The 23884-nt window shown below is 41.9% G+C and overlaps 1 protein-coding gene across 4 annotated transcripts in view; it reads left to right on the top strand.

Annotated features, from left to right (window-relative positions):
• ZDHHC8 (zDHHC palmitoyltransferase 8) overlaps positions 1 to 23308 on the top strand; it is a 110492-nt gene extending 87184 nt beyond the window's left edge. Inside the window, exons 3-12 of one of the 4 annotated variants that reach the window (XR_015807729.1) lie at positions 1703 to 1860; positions 5003 to 5175; positions 6328 to 6430; positions 9724 to 9815; positions 11408 to 11540; positions 12411 to 12528; positions 13086 to 13195; positions 16051 to 17087; positions 18456 to 20225; positions 22528 to 23308. Coding sequence is in view for 1 of the 4 variants with exons in the window: in XM_088176326.1 (XP_088032452.1) it covers positions 1703 to 1860; positions 5003 to 5175; positions 6328 to 6430; positions 9724 to 9815; positions 11408 to 11540; positions 12411 to 12528; positions 13086 to 13195; positions 16051 to 17087; positions 18456 to 18627 (2096 nt within the window). In the remaining 3 variants the exon portion in view is untranslated. Of the gene's footprint in view, positions 1 to 1702; positions 1861 to 5002; positions 5176 to 6327; positions 6431 to 9723; positions 9816 to 11407; positions 11541 to 12410; positions 12529 to 13085; positions 13196 to 16050; positions 17088 to 18455 lie in introns of all 4 variants that reach the window. The other 3 variants (XR_015807727.1, XR_015807728.1, XM_088176326.1) reach the window with 3 other exon arrangements.
• Positions 23309 to 23884: the final 576 nt, after the last annotated feature.

Below are 23884 nucleotides of genomic sequence, written 5' to 3'. Positions count from 1 at the left end.
ATGGAAAAGACTATAAATACCAGTGCTGGGAGGAAAGAGGAGCAGATGTTATTTCAGATCACAAGTGTGCATGTGAAAAAAAGCTTCTCACCACCCCACGCCGCCCGCAGAGCTGCCAGCGCAAGGAGTTCAGGAATTGTAGGAGTGACTTAAAATGAATACACAATCACTCTTTGCTTTTTGCTGTTGAAATTATGTTTAGTTTCTTGGTTTTCAAGCTTCTTAGCACATTTCTGATAGTTAGGAATTTACTTCAAAACCAAAACAACAAATAAACAGTACAGAAGCTGAGATTCTAATGAAATCATGCAATTCCTGTAAGGAAGAAAATTTTTTAGCAAAATATGAGACTTAGCTGCTCCATGTCAGTGGATCAGTGTATGAGAATCTGTGTAGTAAGATACATTCTTTAGTCAGTGTATTCTTCTGCTCAGGTCACTGGAAACTGGAAATAAGCACATTTCCAGCTATGTGATATGACCTTACAGGTCTGGCATATAGGACCTCGCCTATGGGGGGAAATGGTGGAACTTGGGCTGCAGAAACCCAGCTTGAAGAGAAGCTTAATCAAACTCCCAGATCTGTTACTCATATTTAAAAATATTTTTAAAAATCTGTTGGCTCTCTGAATCTTTCTGGTATGAATCAGGATTGGCTCTGTGTGAGTGAATTTCTGGTAATACACCAGAATGAATGAATAGCAAAGGAAGTATTAAGTTACTGAAATTGGGGCTGCCTTGAAAAATCTGATTTACAGTCTAGGCTAAGACTGGCAATGTTTTTTGCTGGCTAATTATACCAACTACAATTGGCTTTCAGTATTTTTGATGTGAATCTGTTTTATACAAACTCTGTGCCTGAATTCTGCTAAAGGAACATGTTTAAATGCATGTAGGTATATATAATGTACAGATTTTTTGTCAGCATAGTCAGATTTTTTATAAAAGCTTAAATGGTTTGACTGTTCCGGTGTCTTGTTTTCATCTGCCCACATGTATTACACAGCTTGGGCACGTTTATAATGGTATTGGAGAACCTACAGACTATATTTATAGAAGTGCCTAAGGGATTTAGAGTCTGGATCTCTCTAAGAGTCCCACTGACTAGTTATGAAGGAAAATTATAGGGAATGGTGCCAGTACAGCACTCTGCTTCCACACACAAACGTTAATCCAGAGAATACTCTTTTAGATAAATACTGTGGCTGAGCCAGATCCCAAGCTCATCTAAGTGAAGGGAGAAATTCCCTCTGAAGTCAGTGGAAATTGGATCATGATAACACATCTAGAGAAGATTTAATATAGAACTGCATGACAGTAATTGATGCTCCGCTGGGACAACATTATCAAATTCCACCTAATTTGGAGCCAGTCAACCAATGCCAGCTGCACTATAATGTTTAACCAGGTGTTAAATAGATATGAACTTCTTAGATTTTCTGTCAGGAGGAAACAAATAAAGATCACAGGAATCTAGAATAATATTTTTTCTTCCCAGTATATATTTGTCTGTTATAGACTGGGTTTTATTTTGTGCATTTATTTTTAAATGGACTCTTTTCTTGAACAGGGCAGAGATGATAAACCATCAGTCCCCAGTAAGGGGACCGTGCAGTGTCCCTGTGTCCCAGGTGCTGGCAGGATTAGCTCTTTTCTCTTTGCCCTCAGCTATCCCCACTAACTCTCAGTTTCGTGTTGAGCAGCAGACGAAGATGAGGACAAAGACGACGACTTCCGCGCGCCGCTGTACAAGAACGTGGAGATCAAAGGGATCCAAGTACGGATGAAGTGGTGTGCCACCTGCCACTTCTACCGCCCGCCCCGCTGCTCCCACTGCAGCGTCTGTGACAACTGCGTGGAGGTAACCCTGCTGTGCCTCAGGGCACTCTGCCTCTGCCTCGAGCTTGCACCTGCTCTTGCAAAATTGCACTTGGGTTGCCCCAGTTCGTGAAGTTCACAGCTGTGGCCTCGTTGGACTCCCAGTGAGCAATACCATTTGAAGCAAATACCATTGAGCAATACCATTTGAAGCGCAGCCCTCAGTTGTGTGTGCTACAAATGCAACAATGCTTCTTGTCAGCCCTGTCGCCGGTGATAATTAAAATAAAAATTGATAATGCTGGCTGCATGTTCCTTGAAGTAGCTAAGTAATTGTGAATGTAAAATAGGGATTAATGGGAGAGTTGATGCAGAGTTCAAGAGAGCAAGAAATTCAGGGTGAACCGTTTTAACTTCTCATGTGTGAGCTTAAGTCTCATCATTTAATTTGGAGCAAATTGGTGACTACATTAGTGGACAAGCAGAGAAGCCACAATGGTGTGTGAGTTCAGGAGAACCAAACTCAGAGTTCAGCAAATGGTTCTCTGTCAATGGAAGGAGCCCATGTTTGTTTCAACACCCCAGCTCAGAGCATGAACTCATTCATGTTTCTAATGTTGATTGCTCTGAATTAGGGGGCTTTCTTGATTCTTGTTACCCTTAGGGTCTTGGTGAGTCACACAGGATTTTTAAAAAATAACCCCTGAACAGTTAAGATGTGCTTTTGGGCTATAAGCATCTCCCAGACATGTAGGTACAGAGCACTGTATTCACAGCAGTGTATTGCCAGGGGACTTTTTATTGCTGAACTAAAAATTCTGCTTCTAAAGGATCATTTCTGCTGCAAGGCCTATTTTTTTTTTCAATAGAAAGATGAAATCTTTAATATGTCTAAAATATATTCAGCTGTGCCATTAAAATGAAAGGAATTACTAATCAGAAGGGGAAAAAATACCAGAGTCAGCTGGAATGCTGTGTACACTACCTTTGTCCTAATCCTCTTTGCCATAAGCAAGGGAATAGTCCCAAAGAAATCAGCATAGTTACAAGTGAGGAAAAGGCTGCCTGAATTTATCTTGTGTCAGTCATATATCTAAGTTATAATTATCTGGAAGCAGTGCTGTGCCTAGTAACCATCGATAAATAGGACAAGGCTGTCCTGTTTTGGAAGGCATTAGAAGGATGTGGGATTTTAGAAGCCTGAGAGTGAGAAGCTGCCAGGGTCCCTGGGTAGAGGGGAATAGCCACAGCTATTTGTAAGTTGTGACACACAGTTTGTTTAGACTGCTCTGAATTGTTGGATAGAGCTGCGTTTTTGGTAGAAAACCTGAATCGTTCATTCCTAGTTTTAAAACATAAATGTTTTCATTAATTCAAGATCCTGAGGATTGTTTAGATGATGGTAAATTCTCAGTTGTCCCATGGAGTTTCTTTCTTCCACCTTTCCTGATGGCTCAGCATAAAAATTCATTTTCAGGAAATGAAGTTTTCTCAGAACAAGATTGCTCAAAACTCACTGGTATAAACACTTGAAGTTTCATGCTGATGTAAGGCCTCCATGGGAGTCAGTTCTGCACCAGAAATGAAAATGGGAGGGAATCCAAAAGGAGCCTGCATAAAATAGCAGAAGGCAAGGTGACTCTGGCTAGCTTTCCACGAGTTCTATTGATAGTCAGATCAGTTGAATGTTCCCTACTATTCTGGTGCACAAGTGAGGAGGGAGCTCTGCTTGTAATTGAATTATTACTGCTGTGGAAGAATGTAGGCAGAAAGTATTAATGACTTCTGAATCAATAAATCATGGCCTTAAACATGTTTTATTGATTCTTGTGATGCTTATTTCCCACTCACCTGTCATATTCTAGAAGAGCTTTGAGACAGTAACAGGAGTGACTCTGCTGGCTTTCCGTGTAGGATCCACGCAGGGTTGTAGTTCACTTTCAGTCTAGAATGTACAATAAAAATTATTTTCCCAAATATAAAACTTTTGAACCAATTTGATAAAAATGAATAAACAGCAAAAGCAGACAACACCTGCAGAAATAAAACTAATTAAAACTTAAAGCATGTTACCAGAGGGAGTCAAAAATGAATCTGTGACAAAAGTAGTCAGATTTTTGTTTTCTTAATTGAAATGTTTGCAGTGAGTACTTACACAGTTTAATAATCCATAGGTATTTTGGGCTGCCAGATTTACATAACAGACAGATGTTATGTCAGCATTTGAGATATAGCCTGAAATTATATTAATATTTAAGTTGCCCCTGTCATTTTCTAATATGCTTTGAGAAAGCTCTAATCCATTTTTTCGTAGTTTGTAAATTTTTGCTAAATGTGTTGTGCATAACTTAGAATGACTGTGTCATCATTGAGCAGTGCTTAAAAATAGCATTGCCACAAAGTGCAGAATAACCAGTTCATTTGTTGTTGCAATGAATGTGTAATATCTGCTCTGAGGAACACAGAGATAAGAAGGGTTTATTTCTTGCACCTGATCTTGTCTTCACGTCAAGAATAATCCCATTGGAGACAGTGGATTTACATGCTTACAGAACTGTGTAAAGGCACTTGGAGGGTGTCTGTGGCTTGCCCTCATTATTAAATCTGTTAAAGGGGATCTGACTTTGTGAGGGACTCTGGACTTGTGGCTAAGACAATTAGTTAGGTTTGGATTCATAACTTAATGAACCTGTGCAGAACTTTGCCTGTGTCTGATCCAGCTGTTGCTTTTCTTTGTGACCTGCATGGTAAAAAGGTACTTTTGTGATGTCCATTGTTCAAAATGGATTCATTCAGTGATGTATAAATAACAAAATGTGGGGCAGAGAATTCTGCAGCACTACTGCATCTTCAAACCATTCAAGGTTACAATAACTTCATTGTAATTGACTCATGCTAAGGATGATAAAAAATTAGGGCTTCTGCTGCTAGCAGATAAATAGCCTGTCCTTTATTTTTAATATATCCTCTCTTCAAACCCTCTAAACATTCAAGTACCTCTCCATTCATGGATAGAGGAACAGCTTGGTCCTAAAAAGTCTTATAAAAGACGGTCAAGCATTTTGTAAAGCTGCAGAACTAGTCTGATGTAATTTTACATGACAGTGGTTCAGATTCATCTCTAAGGCAATGTATTTTCTTTCACTGTTTGGATATTTTTCCCTATCTCTCCCTTTCTTTACAAGGATTTTGACCATCACTGCCCATGGGTCAACAATTGCATAGGACGGAGGAACTACCGCTATTTTTTTCTCTTCTTGCTGTCCTTAAGTACGCACATGATTGGAGTGTTCACCTTTGGGCTCATCTTCGTACTAAACCATATGGAAAAGCTGGGAGCAGCTCATACTACCATTACGTATCCTTCCTTTTGGTCTTTCCAGACTCAAGGTGACTGAGGAAAATGTGTGAGAATGAACCTGAATATTTGTCCTCGGGGAGCTGGCAGAGCCTCTCCTGATCCCCCACTGCTCTCCTCCTGTAAATGCTCAGTGCAGGTTGCCCTCTGTTCCCATTGTACCTGTGTGAACATGGACTGCTCCAGAAACTGTGGCTGACCCTTTGTCTTTCTCAGTCTTTGTCACGACAACCCAGCAGAAGGATGAGCTGCCTCCTTGAATTGGAGCTCTCAGCTGCTGTCTGCTGTGTTTAAAACTCTTGTTGCTGTATTTTGGAGCAGAGTATGCTCTGGAAGTAGCCCCCTACATGCTGGTGTAACACACTAACTGCTGGCACTGAGGGGTGATACTGCTCTTGATAGATCAGTGCAGAACATTCTTTACAAGGTAGAAAGGTAGAGCCAGGATCATTGAATTCACATTAGTTTTTAACCACCTCAAGGGTGAGGACCCAGACTAGGAGCAGATGGACTTAACTTGCAGATGAAATTTAGTTAGACCTTGCTAAAGGTGAGGGACCCTCTACTCTGCACTCCTAAGACCCCACCTGGAGTGCTGGACCAACATCAGAAGGACGTGGAGCTGCTGGAGCAGGTCCAGCAGAAATGCTCAGAGAGCTCGAGTCCCTCTGCTCCAGAGACAGGCTGGGAGAGTTGTGCAGCCTGGAGAAGAGAAGGCTCTAGGGAGACCTTAGAGCTCTTTCCAGTGCTTAAAGGAGCTCAGGGGAGCTGGAGAGGGACTTTGGACAAGGGTCTGGGGTGAAAGGATGAGGGGGAACAGCTTCAAACTGAAAGAGGGCAGGTTTAGATGAGATACTAGCACGAAATGATTCCTTATGAGTCTCTGGCACAGGTTGCCCAGAGAAGTTGTGGCTTCCTTGTCCTTGGAAGTGCCCAAATCCAGATTGGTCAGGGCTTGGAGCAACCTTGTCTATTGAAACGTGTCCTGTCCACAACAGGGGAGTTGGAACTAGGTGATCTTTAAGGTCCATTCCAACCCAAACCATTCTGACACTGTGACACTCCCTTTTTTTTTTTCCTATTCCTCTCCCTGTCTTTCACAGACTCTTTTTTCCCTTTACTCATCCCAGTTTCTTTAACTCTTGAATACAGAATGGCTGTCATGTGTGTGGCTGGGTTATTCTTTATCCCAGTCATTGGTCTCACTGGCTTCCATATTGTTCTAGTGGCCCGAGGGCGCACAACAAATGAACAGGTAAGAAGCAATCCTTTCTCCATGTTTGTGGCTAAGGTGTTGAGGTGGGAAGGAAAGTCAGCAAGTCAGCTTGGGTAAAGCAAAGGATGGTCCAAATCTTACCAGTAATGCTCTTATTGGAGTTTTTGTGAATATCCAGGAAGATTGCCTATTTTTTTTAATACACTGCAGGCAAAGGTTTCCCTTTTTTAGCCACAGAACATCAGCACAGGCTTATTTATTACTTAAAATCTACTCATGGCCTTGAAATAGGTTTTATGTTTGAGTACCATCAACCCCAGAAGTTTGAACTTCATGAGTCAGACTGAACAATCCATGAGATTGAGTGAAAGAAGGAAAGGAAAAGATTAAATCATTTGCCCTCTACTGGTATTTTGAACTCCCCCAGCAAACCCACACTGTCCATAATAGGTCTGAGTTAGCTCTGTGTCTCCCTCTTGTTCTCATGCATATGAACACACACACACACACACACACACACACACACACACACACACACACACACACAGTGCTGTTGACCCAACTTGCTTTGCTTCTCCAAACCAAGTGCCATCATGACACCTTGTGCCAAGAAGCCTGTAAAACTCCAGTTACCCAAGTGTCCATGATGCACAGTCCCTGTGGTTGATGCAGACCTACATTCATGTGATCTGCATACATTCACCCACATTAATGGCTTGGCATAGGTGATAGAGACAATGTGATGGGATCAGCAGCAGGCCCCTGCCACCCCCAGGGACACTTTGCAGGTGTGGCACTGGTCTCAGCCCTCATCCCAAGGCTCATGAACTCAGTGCATTCCTGTGCTTTACCCTTTCACAACTCCAGCTCCAAAGTGCCCCTCACATCTGGGATTTTTGCACATTTTTCCCCACCAGATTTCTTTTCCCTTGTGGTTTGGGTTTTTTTGAGATGGGTTTTTGCCTCCCTTGCACCCATGGGTGCTCTGCAGCTCCCACTGAGCTGTTTGGCTGTCCTGGGGGCTGATGGCTCCATGCTGTGGAGCTGTCTGGCTCCTGGGCAGGCTGTGAGCATTGAAAACATCTGTCTGAGGCCAGGCCTTCATAAACTGAGATGACATTGTCTCCATCCCACAAGAGACAATAAAAATTCTTATCCAGAAGAGTGTGGGAGGTTTACATAAGCAAGGAATCTGAAGTCATCCTGAGCTGTTGCCTAACATGGCCTTTGAACAAGGCAAGATTCTGTAGCTGTCACCTTCAAATGCTTTTCTCTGTCCTGCTCAGAATGATCTGCTCTTCATTTTAAAATTTATTTTGGCCAAATATTAGGTTTGATAGTGCTAACAATAGTAGCATGAAACACAGAGCATTTTGGTCTCATAGCCCAAATCGTGGTTTGCCTTAGGCTTGTCTTTGTGCAGTGATATAAACTCTCTGTGAAGATTTTAGGCTGAAGAAGAAGGAAAAATTTAACTTTAAAAAACATAAAATTTCACTTCATGTGTTTGTGGCTGCACTAGAATTTAGAAAGGTTGAGAATTTTTCTGTGATCAAAATAACTGTTGGAAAATGTATCCTAGCTTGGTTTGGTTTCCTGAGCTACCAAACCACTTGAGATTTAATTCATCTTCTCATGCCATTTTGAAAATTAAATATAATCTGGTTTTAATTTCTGCTTAGTCATATGTAGTGGTTATCTGTAACTGGAGGATGGATGTTCCCAGCCCTGAGGCCCTTTCAGAGGAAGCATATCTAAGTAATTAAAGCACCAGACCAGGAGAGATGGCTATGAGATCTGCTCCTGGCTTTGCCACTGTTCTAAAACATTCTCTTTTCCCCTGCAGTCTTAGTGTTGATTCTCTTTTCTCACACTGGTAGTTATCTACTGTCAGCTTTCCAGTTGCAATATGTTCAGCTTATCTTGTCCTCTTTTCCCAGTACATTTTATAGGCCAGTGGTACAGGCAGTTTTGGATTTTTACTGTAATTTTTTTATATTTATTCATTCTGGAGTTTGTAAGTTCTGAGCACTCATAGTAGGCAGACTGTGATTGAAAAGTGCATAGTAGCTGGGTTTAGATGTTTCTGAGCTTTCTGAATGCCTCTGAAATTCTTTTGTGGAATCAAAATAACCCATAACCCAACATCTGCTCATATCCTGCTATTTTTAGTTTCTGAATAGAATAAATAAATACCCTGCCTTCTTAGACTGCTTTCTACCAGTGGATTTCAAACTACTTTAGAAACCAAACTGATATAATTAGTGCTGCAATCTGTGAGATGGAGAAATTTTATTTTCATACTGTGTTTGAGAAAATGGGCACAGAGATATGAAATGCTTTGCCAGCATCTGGCACAAGTCAGTGTGAGCCTAGGATTGAATGCAGATGTGCCAAATGTCCCAGGCCCATCTTTTCACCAAAAGGTTGCTCTTCCAAGTCTCAGAACTTCCAGCCTCTCTCTCTTGGCCTCTTAAAGAGCTTTATGTTATATCAACAAGGCCAGCATAATATATTGCAGAATCGCTTAATCGTTGTTATTTTATGTGCAAGTTATTAAAGTATTTCTGGTACTCTGTAAACTTGTTGCTAGATCAGAACTATGAGCTGATTAAAATGCTTTACTTGCAAACAACAATAGTAAGGCTTTTAATGGCAACCACTATTAATCTCCCTGGCTTTATTAGTATTTATCCCCATATGGAGACTTTCAAGTATCTGCCTGTAGAGTACAAACTCTTTATAATGCTTATGAAGCCTTGAATGGATCCCACCAGTCTAATGAGGCTTGGCTTTTATTAAACCTGCTCATTTACAAGCAAACATTGTAATCACCAGGGAGTTCCTGGCACCCTCCCACATAAGGCAGTGGTTTGTACTGATTGCTGCTCAGGATGGGGTCTGAGAGAGAGGAAACATTGCTCTCATCCAGCATTTGGGAATGTTGATTCAACGTTGTTATTGGTTTGGAGAGGACTTGGCAAGGCAGAGGAGGGGAAGTAACAGGAATGAAAGTGAGCAAAACAGGATGTCTGGCTGGGAGCAGACACAAATCCAGTGCAGGAGCAGCATGGAGAGGTGGACATGTCACTTTGAAACCCAGTCACCTTCAGCAGTGTCCTTTTGGGAAGGATCTTGAGTTGAGTGCCTCCTAGCTGGAATTAGCTGACAGAGATTGTGTTTTAGAGCTGGAGAGAAAAAGTGTAGCATTCAAAGAAAAATGATCTGTTTGGGAAGGACAGAAGGGTCAGACTTGTTCTTGGCTTTCTGAGGCTTGGATGATGACTTTTATATGACCAGAGGTTTAAGCACTGTCCTGAACGTGTCTGCAGGTGACAGGGAAATTCCGTGGTGGAGTGAATCCTTTTACCCGAGGATGCTGTGGAAACGTGGAACATGTGCTCTGCAGCCCCTTGGCTCCCAGGTAAGACAAATGCTCTTAGCTGGGAATGAGGGAGCAAGAGTAGTTGTTGGGACAGGGGAAGAAAATGTGCTTGGTTGGGCTCACAAGCCAAGAATCATTGATGGAATAAGAGGAAAGCAAAGCAAAACAGTCTTGAAGGTAGAGCTTCCCTGTTGCATGGCTGTAATTCACCACCCTTATTCCAGAAATATTTTTTTGGAATGACCTTGTCAAATTATGTCAAGCTCACCCTTGTCTTCACCAGCTTGTTTATCTAGTGGATTTCAGTAACAAGGTAAATATCCATATGTTATCATCTTGCCCTCACAACTTCTTACACTGTACAGGCAATGTCCAGTCTGCTGGAGAAAAAGAAGGAAGCTAAAATCAGCCTTTCTCCTTAAGACTTAAATCTAATTTAAGGCTGCTGTGGTTTTCAATCTCACTGGCACTTTCATTATCATAAAACAGATTATCAATGAGGTCTACATCACGAAACTTGAGATTTTATTGATGGCTTTCTATTTTTGGGGAAATGGATTTATCGTTGCACATTTTGAAATCAGAATCTTAATGCAGTAGATCAGATGGACTATAAATAATTCTAGGCGCTGAGCTGTCCAGCCTGCAAACAGGTTCATGATCTTACTACAGGACTTGTTTGAGCCTTTTTGGGGTGTTGAACAATTCCAGACCCTGACACTCTTACATGCCTTTTTTCCTCCTTTGTTATACAACAAATAAGTCCTAAAGGACTGTTACATGTGTTAAAGACAGTGGAACAGCTGCTTCTCAAACCTTCCAAAATGTGAAAATCAGATCAAGGTGGATGAGAAGAGCTGTGTATTAAACGCTGTGAGACACTTCTGTTAAGAGAGGGGTTGTGAGTACCATCATCATGGCTATTCCCAGAATTATAGCAAGCAGAACATCTGTGTTTTGTGAAGACCTGATCAGATTGTCCTGTATATAGAAGGCCTCCGAGCCTTCACTACTAGAATATCCTGTTCACTACATAAAACAAAGAAAGCTGGTGTGTGTATTGATATTTAGGCATTGTACAGCCACTGGCCAATTGCCCTTAAAGAGTTCTATTTCACTGGAGAGAAATTAGATATCTAATGTCAGCCATTTCCTCTTAGATTTTTTGCTTCTTGTCAGTCTTTTTTACCTCCATTTATTTGAACACTAAACATGGTACAGAAACATGTCACCATGTGATAAGTTAGAACTGGCAGCACATCATCTTCTCCATGGTAACTCCCCATGTGCTGACTCTTGTTCCCCCAGTCACTGACTCCCACCACAGGGCAGCTGTTTCATGTTTACTGGGATGATCTAGTCAGTCACTTCTGTTGGTAGCAGACCTGTTTTGCTCTCTTCATGCTCTTGTCAATTAGTGCTTCAAAAATTGCTGATTTTTTTAATGCATCCTCTCCTTTCGCTCACTATTTTTTTAATTGCTGCTTAATTATTGCATACATTGAAATAAATGGAGGTTCTTACCTAGATTCTGACACATTCTTAAATCATAATCTGGAAGTGGGAAGATTTTTAAGCCATGTTCTTAGGTTACTGTTTATTTTAATGACGACTGTTGCACAATTAATCAGGTATGTGGTTGAGCCAAAGAAAAAGCAAGCTGTGAGTGTGAAGCCTCCTTTCCTGAGACCTGATTTGTCTGAGCGACAGATCACAGTGAAGATCAGTGACAATGGCATCCAAGCCAACCTCAACCGGAGCAAGGTGAGGAAATCTCCAGGCTCTGCTTTTGAAGGGCATGGATTGAGCATTATCAAGCCTGGGAACGAATCTGTCATTGACAAATCTCTTCGAGATGATGCAGAAACTAGAGTTTGAGTCCTTGTCATATACTTCATCCTCTGAAAGTAGCACAGGTTCAGTAAGAGCAGCTCTTGATCCAGTAACAGGCAGCTCTAGAATGGAATCCCTCTGGGCTCCTTTTGGAAGAGTTGGCTGTTCTTTGCAGTAGTTATTTTCTGTCCCAAGAGCTGTCACCTCTTGGTGTTCAAATCAATTTTAATGAACCTTTGTACCACCAGACCAGGTCAGCTGTTCTACTTCAAAGAATGTTCTGAGCTTCCAGGATGCAGGAAGGCTTGTGGTCCAGGGCAAGGAATATTGACTCAGAAGCTGAGTTCTCTTCTCTCCTCTTCTATTTTCAGTTTCTCCTGGTATGAATAATAGAGAAGGATTTGTTTAGTCCCATAAAAAGCGTTGGATTCAAAGGAAGCAAACTTGCAAGATTTTTGTGGATAGTTACTTCCTGCACTCTTTGGATAGTAACTTGCTGAGAGCAACCTGGAAAGTTGCTGAAAAATGCTAGAAAGCAGTATTGTCTTCTACCACATATTAATTAGCATGATGATTATGGTACTTAGCATGCCAAGTAGACCAGGATAGTGCATTTAAAATTCTACTGGCCAGTTATGATGATACTAATTTTACTTGTGAAGTCCTTGCCTGCACTGGATGCTAAATCCTGTTTGTCATTAGATGTAGTTCTGGATCTCTGGTACATCCAGCAGTTCACCACATGCTGTTATTTAACCAAGATGCATGTAATGATTGATTTTTTTTTTAAATCATTTTCAGTCTAAAATCAGCCTGGAAGGTCTGGAGGATAAGAGTATGGATGTGCAACCACCTCTCCCACCCAAAGGAGATCCAAGCAAGTACTCTGAGCTAAAAGGGCAGCTGGGCACCAGTGAAGGTATAGTTGCATGATCAGTGATTTATTTTTATTAATAAGAAGCTATTTTAGCCTCTTTAAAAGGTTTCTTATATTCTTTCAAAACATGGGATCTGGGTGAAGGATTTTTTTCTATTTATAGGATTTCCAGACTGGGAGAATTAACAACAGGGAAGGGAGAGAAAAGCCAGCTTGAAGTGGTTCATTCAAGCCTAGGTTGAATATTTCATGTCAGATTTGCAGAGTTTATAAACTCTTTTAGACTCCTTCTTAAATCAATTTTTACATAAAAAATGTCTAAGGAATCTAAGGAATCAGAAATATTAGCATGAAATTCTTAGGCATTGCAAACTACTGTGCCTTGTTTCTTCTTTGTAGATGGCTGATCTGGTAGCAGTGTCCTGTAACTGCCTTAGGGACCCCATTGATTTTGGTGGAATGTTACACAAAGTACTGCAAGTTTCATTCTCCACAGAACAGATCAATTTGCAGAGGACCAAGGATGGCAAGGAATTATGGCTGACAGCTTTCTGTCCACACACATTTTAATAGAAAGTACTTTTTTTTTTCTTTTGCAGAAGGTGGCCTCTCACCCAAACTTATCAGCCCTCCTACTCCTGCCATGTACAAATACCGACCAGCTTTCAGCAACAATCCCAAAGTCCACTACCACGCCACGGCCGAGCAGGTGAGCCAGCCCGGGAGTTTCTGCTCCCACCTAACACCCTGCAGTGTGGAGCTGAGGATGAACCCACTGCAGGGCTCTAGTGAATGTCAGAGAGTAAAAGTAAATAACAACACTTGGCACTGTTGTGTGACAGTGTTGTTTTTTCACTGTGCTCCTTATGGAAACATGTCTGATTTCACAGCTTCCCTGCTGACATGTCTGTCCTGCTGCCAGGCGTGTGCTGCCACTGCTCCAGTGTCTCGGCCTGATCCTGGGATGCTGAGAAGTGTCACCTCCCATTGGCTTCTCCTGGCTGAGGTGCCACCTCACATTCCCTTCAGAGGCAGCTGGGCATGCTGAGTGCTTCTCTGGATCAGACCCTTTAGCCAACACTCTTGTACTCACTGATTCCCTTGTGAAATAGAAAGAACTTTTAAAGCATCCCAAGAGACATTTTAGTGAAAATTAACAGAAGACTCATGTTTGACCTTCCTTAGCACCCATTCAGTGAATTTGGGTTATATGAAAAAAACCACCTTCCTAACACTTGGCATCATTTTCACCTGTGAGGAAAACTGAGGTCCAAAGAATTAGACAGATTTCCTGTGGAATTTTGACAGTTTTGTCATTTGCTTAGAAGTTATGAAACTTATTTCTCATGGATTTATTGCAAATATTCCTGGTCCCAGGACCTGAGAACAGCATTTGGAAAATCACTTGTCTCACTTGTGTATTTGCAATATGTATCCAAGTCTTCACACACCAGTGGAGACACTCTTAAAAAACACATACCACACACAGTACAGTTTTCTCAAAATTAATTTCATCGGGTCCTTCAGTGTTACCCCTGGCATAACTAGAAGGGGGTGATAGGAAGGAGTATTATGAAAGAAGCAAGGAAAGGAAAATATGGAAGATAAAAATAATTGACTACAGCAACACTGTAATAAGACAGAATGTTCCTTAAATAGTGAGGAAAACTTTTCATGAACCCTTCTCATTTTGAACAGAAAGATGGTGATAGATAGTGGAATTCCAGCTATGACCAAGTTTAAGTTTTAGTCTTACTACAGTAATGGTAAATCTTGTTCTCTGGATTTGTCCACTTAATGAAGAAACGAGTGGCTTATGAAAGGGAACACAAGAACAACAGTGTGTTCACTGTATCCAAAAGTTTAATATCCTATCATTGTCATTTTATTACGTGAAAAATAGCTTGACATCTAGTCCAAAATATTCTATTTACATCATCTAGCAATTTTGAGCTGTGGAAGCCACAGCATTCTGAGTCATAATGCCAAAAGTCAGGGAGCCAAGGAAGGCAGACTTGTTGTGTTCATTCAGTGCACAGCCAGAGATGCAATATAGATACAGGGCAGGTTGTGATTAGGCCAGGGGACTGGGCAGTGCTGTGAAATGATAACAGGGTACAGCTCCTTCATTCTGAGGCTTGCTGTTTCAATCCCAACCCAAAACAGTGCTGTTGCTGACTGGTGTGCAAGCTCTGGGGACTCGTTCAGTTTTATAGTAGTCACAACTCTCTAGTAGTCAGCTGGGAGTATCATAAAATGGGGTTCATGTGGTGAGCTGATGGGAGGGCATGGATTTGCCTGCCAAGTCTAAGTAGGAGGTACAGAGGGAAAGAGACTGGGCTGTATGAGGAATGCTGTGGTGTCTGTTCTGTATCAGTTCTTCAGCCTGTCAATGTAATTCTGCTTTTGAGCAGTGAAAGCTGCTAGGAAAGAGGCATTGGGACACGAAGATAAGTAGCACAAATATACTTAAAAGCTACGTCATTGCTCTCATCCTCCTTTACAGGCTGTCACTTGGTCTCCTTTTTCCAGAGAAAGCCAAATTTAGCACCATGCTCTAGAAGAGAGTGAGCTGTTTTGCATATTTCTCTATCTTCTAGCTGAAAGGAAAAAGCTTTTTAAAAAATCCACAATAAACCAGGAGTTTGTCATTCAGTTTTTTCTTTCAATAGTTTTCCTTTAAAAGAAACTAAAGAACAAGCTGTGTCAACTGCATTTCTGGTTAAATAGGTGACTGATAATAATTTGTTTGCAGAGCCACTGTAGCCAATTTATTGTGCATTATGGCAAACTCTTCCTTAAAAATAAGAGGAAAAACTATTTGCTTAGCACAGAATGGCATTTTAAGTGAAGAGAGCTCTGAGCAATTTTCACAGAGTAAAATAAAGTGAAGTCCTATCTGTTTTCAGAGCACATAAATTATGGCCTTTGTTTCGTTTTCTGATGTGACCACTTTCTCCTACGCAGGCAATAAAAAAGAGAAAATTGCTTCATTTTGTTTCTAAATGGTGGGAAGGAGCCTCTCTGCTTTAATTAAGGTTAGATGCCTAATTTTGAAGACCTATGACCAGAAATTCAGATTACTGAATATTCATAGCGCAGAGTAGAGTGGATCAGAGTGTTCTGGTCCCCAGCATGTTGAAATGAATCTCAGAGTATTTCTGTCTCAGCACACAAAACCAGACATTCCTCAGCTCAAAAGCCGTTTGTAGAAAACATGAAGTACAGTGTTTTTTCCAAGGGCAGTATCATCAGATAACAATCTGATTTACTTGACTAAGACTTGAGACTCAGCTTGGGTTTCTCATTCAGTGTTTTCAGTGTCCATGTATTAACTTACTTTTTCTTGTCAATATTATTTAGCACTTACTAAGGATAACTCCTCTTGGTTCCAAGGTGCTAATCCATGTGTTGAACAGGAGTCAGGAGATTTTCTGGTAATGAGCCTGAGCTGACAGTCGGAGGGAAGACCTTCAGCTCAGTCCTTCCCATGCACTTACCAAAACGGCAAACCTGTACTTTCATGTCACTGGCTTCTATTTCTCATACTCACCTCTGTTTTAGATCACCTTGCAGGAAGGACACAGTCAAGGGGCTCTGATAGAAGAGGATGGCAGGAGCCTCGATTACCAGTCTGAACCCAGCTTGGACATCCCCAGCTACCGGAAGAGCTCCCTCCACAAGACCTATCAGTCTTCCCCACTCCAGATAGATTCCTTTGCCATCAATTCACGATCCCTGAGCCTGAAATCTGCTGGCAGGAGAGGGACAGACAAAGTGCCCCTTCATCCAATAAAGTCTGAAGGGGCGGCTTCCACCCCTTACAAAAGCATCTTTTCTCCCAATTCCCTGTCAAACAGAAATGGGAGTCTTTCGTATGACAGTTTGCTGAACCCCATGTCTCCCTCGGGGAGGAAGTGCATTGCCCATTCTGCAGTCAGCTCTGTCGGGTACCACTCCCCATATTTGTCAGCCAAAATGTGCCACCTCCGGGGCAGCGAGCTGCAGCGCCAGGCACCGCAGAGCTTCAGCCCGGTGCTGGGGAGCCCCGCCCCGCATCAGCGAGACCCCTCCCCAGTGCGCTATGACAACCTTTCCAAGACAATTATGGCATCCATCCAGGAAAGGAAAGAGATGGAAGAGAGGGAGAAGCTCCTCCACTCGCACCCCGACTCGGTGTTTGCAGACTCGGGTGTCTATGACACGCCCAGCTCCTACAGCCTTCAGCAAGTGAGCACGCTCTCGGAAGACCCGCGCAGCATGGCCATGAGATACGGATCCAGGGACAATCTGATGGCTGCCACCAGCTTTAGCACAAGGAACCCTATACTGCAGTCCTCAGTGTCTTCACTCTCGAGTGCAATGACAAGAGCACCAAGGACTTCCACAACCTCTCTGCAAGCTGATTTAGCCAATAATAATGTGCAGTCCCATCAAGCACTACAGGGCAGGGTGAGCAATGGCTCCTACAAATCCCCAGGCCACCAAGTCCCATCGTCCCCCACAGGGATGCCTAGGTCACCCTCTTACGGAGGCCCAAAGGCTGTGTCGTTTGTAAACACTGTGGAAATTACAGAGGTGCAATCAGTGGGAGCACAGAGGTATGTACTGCTTGAGGGGCTGAGAGCAGTGGGGATCTGCTTGTGAGCAAGGGCAGAGCGCTGTGCTGGAGGCACAGCCCTGATCAGGTGTTTGCTGTGGGCCACCACGGAGGGAGGTTTGTGAGTGCTCTTCAGTTCTGTCACACCCCCACAGCAACCTCACCATGACAAAATGTTTGCACTTCTGCTGTACCTTGAACTGTTAAGTGGTCAGTTTTGCTGTAAATTCGTAGTGATAGAGTATCGTGGCTGAACTGGGGAATTATTTCCAAGGTGTGAGGCAGATTATCTCTCTCCTTAGGCACAAAAGGGTGGAGCTGTTTTAGTTTGCAGCCTGAGGGATGCTGACCCAGACATTGCACGGATACAGAGGCAGAGCTGGGATCCTACTGGGAACATACCCTGCTCTGAGGGAATCAGGCTGAGACCAGTCCTGGTGCTTGGCTTAGAGAGCTCTGGAGCTAGTAGTGTTGAGTGTCCACAGTACAGAACTGCTGCTAAAAGCACAGAGCTTCATGACATTACCTTAAGGCCTTGCTGCTTTCTTCCTTTCTGTCAGAAAGCATGGAGAGGATTTGCTGTGCCAAAAGCCTCAGAAACTGCCACCTTAGCAACATCCTCAGCTGCAGCTTCTGCATGTGCTTCTCTTTTCCTTCTGGAAGCTTCAGGCTTTGCTGTGGAACTTGCGAAGCCTGAAGAGATCATGATCTCCCTGAGGATGCAGTATTTCAGCTTAGCTGGGACCTGGAGGGCTGCTCTTCAGAAATATCTAAGTTTCCTTTGTATCTGGTACTTGCTGCGCTGTGCTGGCCTCTGGTTAAGGTGCCACGTTTCTCTCTCCTGTTATCCAACAGTTTTGGAAAACTTACTGAAATGTGGGAGAGCCATTATTTTAGATCTCTGAAGATCTACTTAACTGAAATTAAGTGTCAGAAAGTTGTTTCAGAGATGAGCAAAAAGTTTTGTTTACCTGAGAAATGTTTTGTTTTTTTTTTTCCTGAGAAATTATTTCTGATTTTAAAGCAGAGTTTGGCTTGAGGTCAGTGGTGAGCAGTGGTGACAGTTAAACCCTCCTGCATCCTACATATGCCTATGCAATTAGTTTGGATCAGCAAAGCATTTAAGCAAGTAGTTAAACGAACAAATATTACTGGGGCGTGGTCCACTAACCTAATGGCCAAATTAATTCTCTCATTTCAGTGGCCTTTCATTGAGTGCACTGGCTTCAACCAGCTTGCTTCCAGGCTTGAATATTTTGCAATGCTAGGAACTCAGGGTGACAGGGGTTATTGTTTACTCTGAATGAAGCCATTCTGATGTTACACTTTGTCACTAATATTGCATCTTTTGATATTTCTTTTGATGTAGGGATGACATGCAGTTGAAGACACCTCACAGTAAAATAAATGGACAGCCAAAAGGAATAGCCAGGTTGGGTTCAACATCAAGTTCCCAGGGGACGCCTGTCAGCCCTGCTAGACACTCAAATGTTAAGAAGGTGTCTGGAGTTGGTGGAACAACCTATGAAATTTCAGTGTAAAATAAAATGAATTAAAAACAAAGAGCCATCCACTCAGCCAGCCATGAAGCTAGGAGCACTGTGAAGACTCAAATAACAACAAAGAAGGAGCAGCAGCAGTCGGCCACTCTCCTTTTCTTGTTTTGGGTTTGTTCTGTTTTCATCTTTCTCTTCTGGCCAAAAACCAGCTGCAGCCTTATTCTTGAGGGAATAATAGAATTGTACAGTCTATCGACTCTTCCTGAACCGACAGGCGGGAACTGGCTACGACCTAAGACCACCACAGAGCGGATTTCCTTCCTGCAAGAGAGCGCTAAAGCCATCGTGCACGTGTCTGTCCAACCACTCTGTTGTGTCCCAGTCGTGCTGTGAAAAAGTACAGTCAGTCCAGGATCAGTCAGTTTTCCCATGCCCCTTCCCAGTTCTTCTGGCCAGCGATGTGTCCAGCAGGAGCCAGAGGACCAATGCTGTTTTCCTGCTGACATAGCAAGTAGGGTCCCTACGCTGAGCAGGAGCTTCTCCTTGTCCCCTGGGCACTGCAGCTCAGGTTCCTCCTCCTGGGAAGGAACAAGGCAAGGCCACTTGGGCTGCAGACACCACGTCGTCTTTAAAAGTCTCCCTGGTCCCAGATGGGGGCAGGAGGAAGGATAGCAACAGCTTCTCCCTGCCTGCCATTGGCCTCCCTGTGTGTGAAGTTGTGTGTGTGCGTGCGCGTGTTTGTCTCCATGGAAAAGGACCGCAACACCGGCGAGGATCTGCCACTCTGACCTCCTGCTCCCTCTGGGTTTGAAAGGCTTCTCTGACCCAGAAACAAAACCAGGCAAATAAGAAAGGAAATGTTGGATGGAAACGTATTTTAACCAGCTGTCAGCTGCTTTCCCTGCACCCTCCTTACCTGTTGGATTTAGGCAATAACAGAGTTTACTGCCTTGCCCTGGTGCCGTCAGTGTAATCCCGCAGCAAGGTTATCATGAGCTGTCGAATTCACAGTGTGTGTAACTGAGCCAAGCGTGCATCTAAAGGATATAAATTTTCTGTCTGCCTAATTACTAGCACATTCCCTCTGGTCTTCAATACTGTTAGACAAAGGATTTTCAATTTGGGTTTTCCCCCCTGGGGAACAACTTTTTAAAATAATATCAATCAAATCTATTTAACATTCTGAGGTTTCTTTTTCCTGTCTCCAGAAAACTGCATTTACTTTGTTGGATTTAAAGACAACTTCACCGTAAAAAACAAGAAAGGGGTGCATTACTTTTGCCAAAAATATGAGGACTCTGGCAAAACTAATTTTGGGACAAATGGATTTTTATTTCTCTGTTCCTTCTCTCCTTTTCCTTACCATTCAGTTACCACCTCAGAAGTCAAAAGTACTGAGATCTGGACCAATGCTAACTAGCCAGATCATGTGTGCAATTAAGAATATCCTGAGCGACTGTTGCCAAAGTCACTAAAAATTATTATTTATCACTGAGCCAGTCAGCATACAAGACCTCGACTTCCCACCTGGTTCTCTTGGTGAATAGTTTTGATTAGAGATCTAAATCCATCATTTTTCAGGATATTTGAAAGGGGTTGAAATCCTTTACAGTCCTTGACTATAATGGAAAGCTCTCCAGGTATTTGGTAGCAATTCAGAATGTGTTTGTAACATCTTATTTGTTTTCATGTATGTTGAGGTTAATTATTCCAGAAGGCAAATATTGACCTTAATTTTGCCTGGTTAAAATTTATATTTTGATTTGATGAATCTTGACATCTGCTGCAATACATGGTTATTATGTCCCTTGTATATCACATTATTTTTTGGAGACAAAGGTTGAAGAGAACATAAGAAAGTTAATCATCTCTCTGTGTAATGCTCTATGTTGCCTGAAGGGAGAAACATGGAAAACAATGCATCTGCAATAGGCTGAAGTTCTGAGGGAGTGAAGTAGAAATCAGTGCATTTTATTGCCTTGATGATATTTTAAATGCCTGGTGTAGGGATGCTGCAGAGCAGAGAAGCAATAGTCTTTCTATGCAGATTTGCTCACTGACATGTAGAGCACTGTCTTTAGTTGAAGGCACCATGGTACCAGAAGGATGCTGGCAAACTGCATCAGGTACAGATGGAGCAATATATATTAAAGAATTGGATGGGCTGGCTATTGAGAAGATTTAAAGGGCTAAAACATGGCACTGGCTAAGCAATGAAGTGGAAATTGAGTATCATAATTTTACAAATATGTTACTTAAGAGTTGTAAAACCAAAGCTAAATCAAAGGGTTGTCACTGGTAACCAATGGTCTACATTTAGAATGGGGCAGAAAAGATGGAGAGGAAGAGGCAGTGGAATAGTCTTCCAAGCAGAGTTTTGGATGAACTGTTTAGGACAGTCAAACTGTATTTGGACAAGTCATTTAAAAATTTCTGAGAGGTGAGCCTGTAGGGACAAGGGGTAGACCAGATGGCCTTACAGATTTCTTCCATCTTCAACTGTTATTAATCTGCAGTCTACCCTGATGTTAACTCCTCAGGAAGATGCAGTACTTTAAGGACTGGAATTCACTCTGGTGCATAGAGTATCACAAGAATTACTTGTTTTTAAAGTATCATGTATGCCATATGTAAGCCCTGAAGAAGAGGGGGTATGAAACACATGGGATTAGGGAGTGAGACAAGGGCACATTTTATCATGTATCTTTGAATACGTACATGAAATTCATGCAAGCAAGGCTGAAAATTTGCACCAATGTAATATTTGAGATTTGCATCCCAGTGATGCTCCACTTTGATCGTTCTTTCTCTTGCATTTATAAATGAAAAAGCTACTGAGGAACTTGAAGGGCCAAAGAGCCTTTGAAGTTAACTACATTAGTTCATGAGAGAATTTCTCAGTAAGACTAAACACAGTATTGTGTGTATAAAGCACTAATATCCAGGGTTATTTTGACATAGTTCACAAGGGGTAAGGGAGAAAAAAAGGATGCACTGTGTCAGTACAAGTTCAGCAGTAAGGATTATGTATTTTGTGAGTAGTTTTGCCCACAGTTGAGAGACATTCAACTTTTTCATAGGTTTACAATGGTACCAAAGTATTTTTTTCTTTTTTCCTTTTGAGGTTTGCATTTAATTCAGTGCACATAGCCTGGAGTAAATTATTCAGATTTTCTAAAAGAATAATCTAAGCAGAACTGTTAACAGGAGATTGCATGCAGCAAATCCAGCCTCATTTCCATCCAAGGCACTGAACCTGCAGCTATTTACTCATAAATGTAAGTGTCTGTTCCATAGTTCCTGTTATGGGACTGGGGACCTATTTATTAAATCTAATTTTTGAGCAGAATCCAGCCCATATTAAAGTATAGTTCTTTCAGCAGTTTACAGATCAGCAGTAAGGTTCTTCTGCCCAGATACCCGTTTTTACAGACACTGCAGGCCAAATCTTCAGCTGGTATAAATTGGTGTGGCTCCATGAAAGCTCATTTAATTGATGCTAATTTATAGTAGGTGGGGATCAGCCAAGAAAATCCAGCATGAGTTAACACATCCTGTAAAGTAGCTTCTTTATTTTTGTCATGCTTATTTCATGTTTCAAAAGTCTTAAATATTTTCAACATGTTTTTATTTGTAGCTGTGGATTGTATTACTTATTTAAAAAAGAGCAATAGGTTTTTTTAGTTTACGCATCAATTTTTGTTGCATATTGCATTTTATTATCTGTTTGTTCCCTGTTCATACGCTCCCATTTAGCCTCCAGGTTTTCATTGTAGTACTTTTCTGCCTTGAAAAGTTGGATCTCTATATCTTTAATTGTATAATATATTGAGTATTATGGAATTAAATGTACCTTACTACATGGGTGGGAGAGAGAGAAAATATTTTTACTTGAAGCCTTAATATTTTCTTTTTTTACTACTTTGTTTGTTGACCTCATAGGAAAGTCTGAATAGCAAAGACTTTGAAACTCCGGGCCAAATACTGCACTGACAGACAACCAGCATTTGGCCCCCATGTCAAAACTGGATGCAGACATAACCTGAAGTGAACAAGGGAAAAAGCCTCAGGGTGGCATATTTTCCTGAAGATCATTAATACAGTCTCAAAACATGTCTGTAAGCAAGTACATTAAAGAAGTCTTCAAGTCTTGAATTTTTAAGGAAGGTGATAGCAGGAACTACCCTAAAATCTTTACATCTGCTTTTTTTTTTTTTTTTTTTAATTAAGCAAAACAAATGTATTTACTCAGTTTGGTTCAGCCAGCTCGGGGGGTTGCACAGAGCTCTGTGTTGGTGGCCATGTGCAGCACATGAGCTGTGGGGTGTTGCTGTTCTAATTCTAACCAAGCGTGAAGTTGTGTCAGCTCGGCCCGTGAGCATCCCTCCCGGGCCCTACAGTGCACGTTCCTCAGATGATGCCTACTCTCCTACAAGCCTAATATGGAAATTGCAATGTGGTTTTCTTTGGACTATATCTGTGGTCCAGACTAGAGATATATAGAGAGATATATATATAGTCAATATTTTTTTGTGTGTGTGGGAAAGATGGGGTCAAGCTTTTCTGTCTCTGACAGTCTGGAAAGTTAATGTCGAACCGTTTTTATGGTCTGTATTTCACCTGTTCTGCCACCTTGAATTGTTGGAATGTATCCGTGCAGGCTTTGTGGAGCTCTGTCTGTAACCTTTTTTGTGGCTCTCGTAATACATATATATTTTTTAAACCTTTGAGTCACTTCAGTATTTTCAAGTGTCCATTTCTGCCTCAGATGCATTCATTTGCTGAGATGATTCACAGTGCGCTGCCCTTTCTCGCTTCTACTTGTGCCAAACCTGAACTGGAAGAGCAGAACTGGAAAGGCCAGTTCCAGTGCAAAGGACAAAACTGACAAAATATTAGAAGAAGTGACTGCAGGTTAAATCTCATTTTCAAGATGCCTCTGGTAGAGTAGGAAATACGGTGAGTCTTTAAAAGATTGTCTCCCAGTTGTGACCAATGAATCACATGTGGGAGGTCACAGCAGGTGGTCCATGAAACAACACTAAAGGAAGTTTTCTGTCGTGTTTATTTAAGTTGTGGGGTTAATAGGGATCCTGTGGTCCAGCACAGTTTTGAATCACTGCCACGGAGTAACTGGAAAAATTTTTATATTGGTATTTGTTGAATACATTCTGTCCAGGTCATCTGGGTTTATAAATCCCAAACATGTGCAATTCTTAATCTGCCTTCATCTGTCTCTAGTTTCTAGTCTTTGGAAATATGTCCATTTGATCTGTCAGACTGTCTTGCAACACATGCA

The sequence above is a fragment of the Sturnus vulgaris genome, chromosome 19, assembly GCF_052056855.1.
Source record: "Sturnus vulgaris isolate bStuVul1 chromosome 19, bStuVul1.hap1, whole genome shotgun sequence".
Lineage (NCBI taxonomy): Eukaryota > Metazoa > Chordata > Aves > Passeriformes > Sturnidae > Sturnus > Sturnus vulgaris.
The sequence above is the reverse complement of the archived record's forward strand: the minus strand, read 5'-3'. Positions and strand labels throughout refer to the sequence as shown.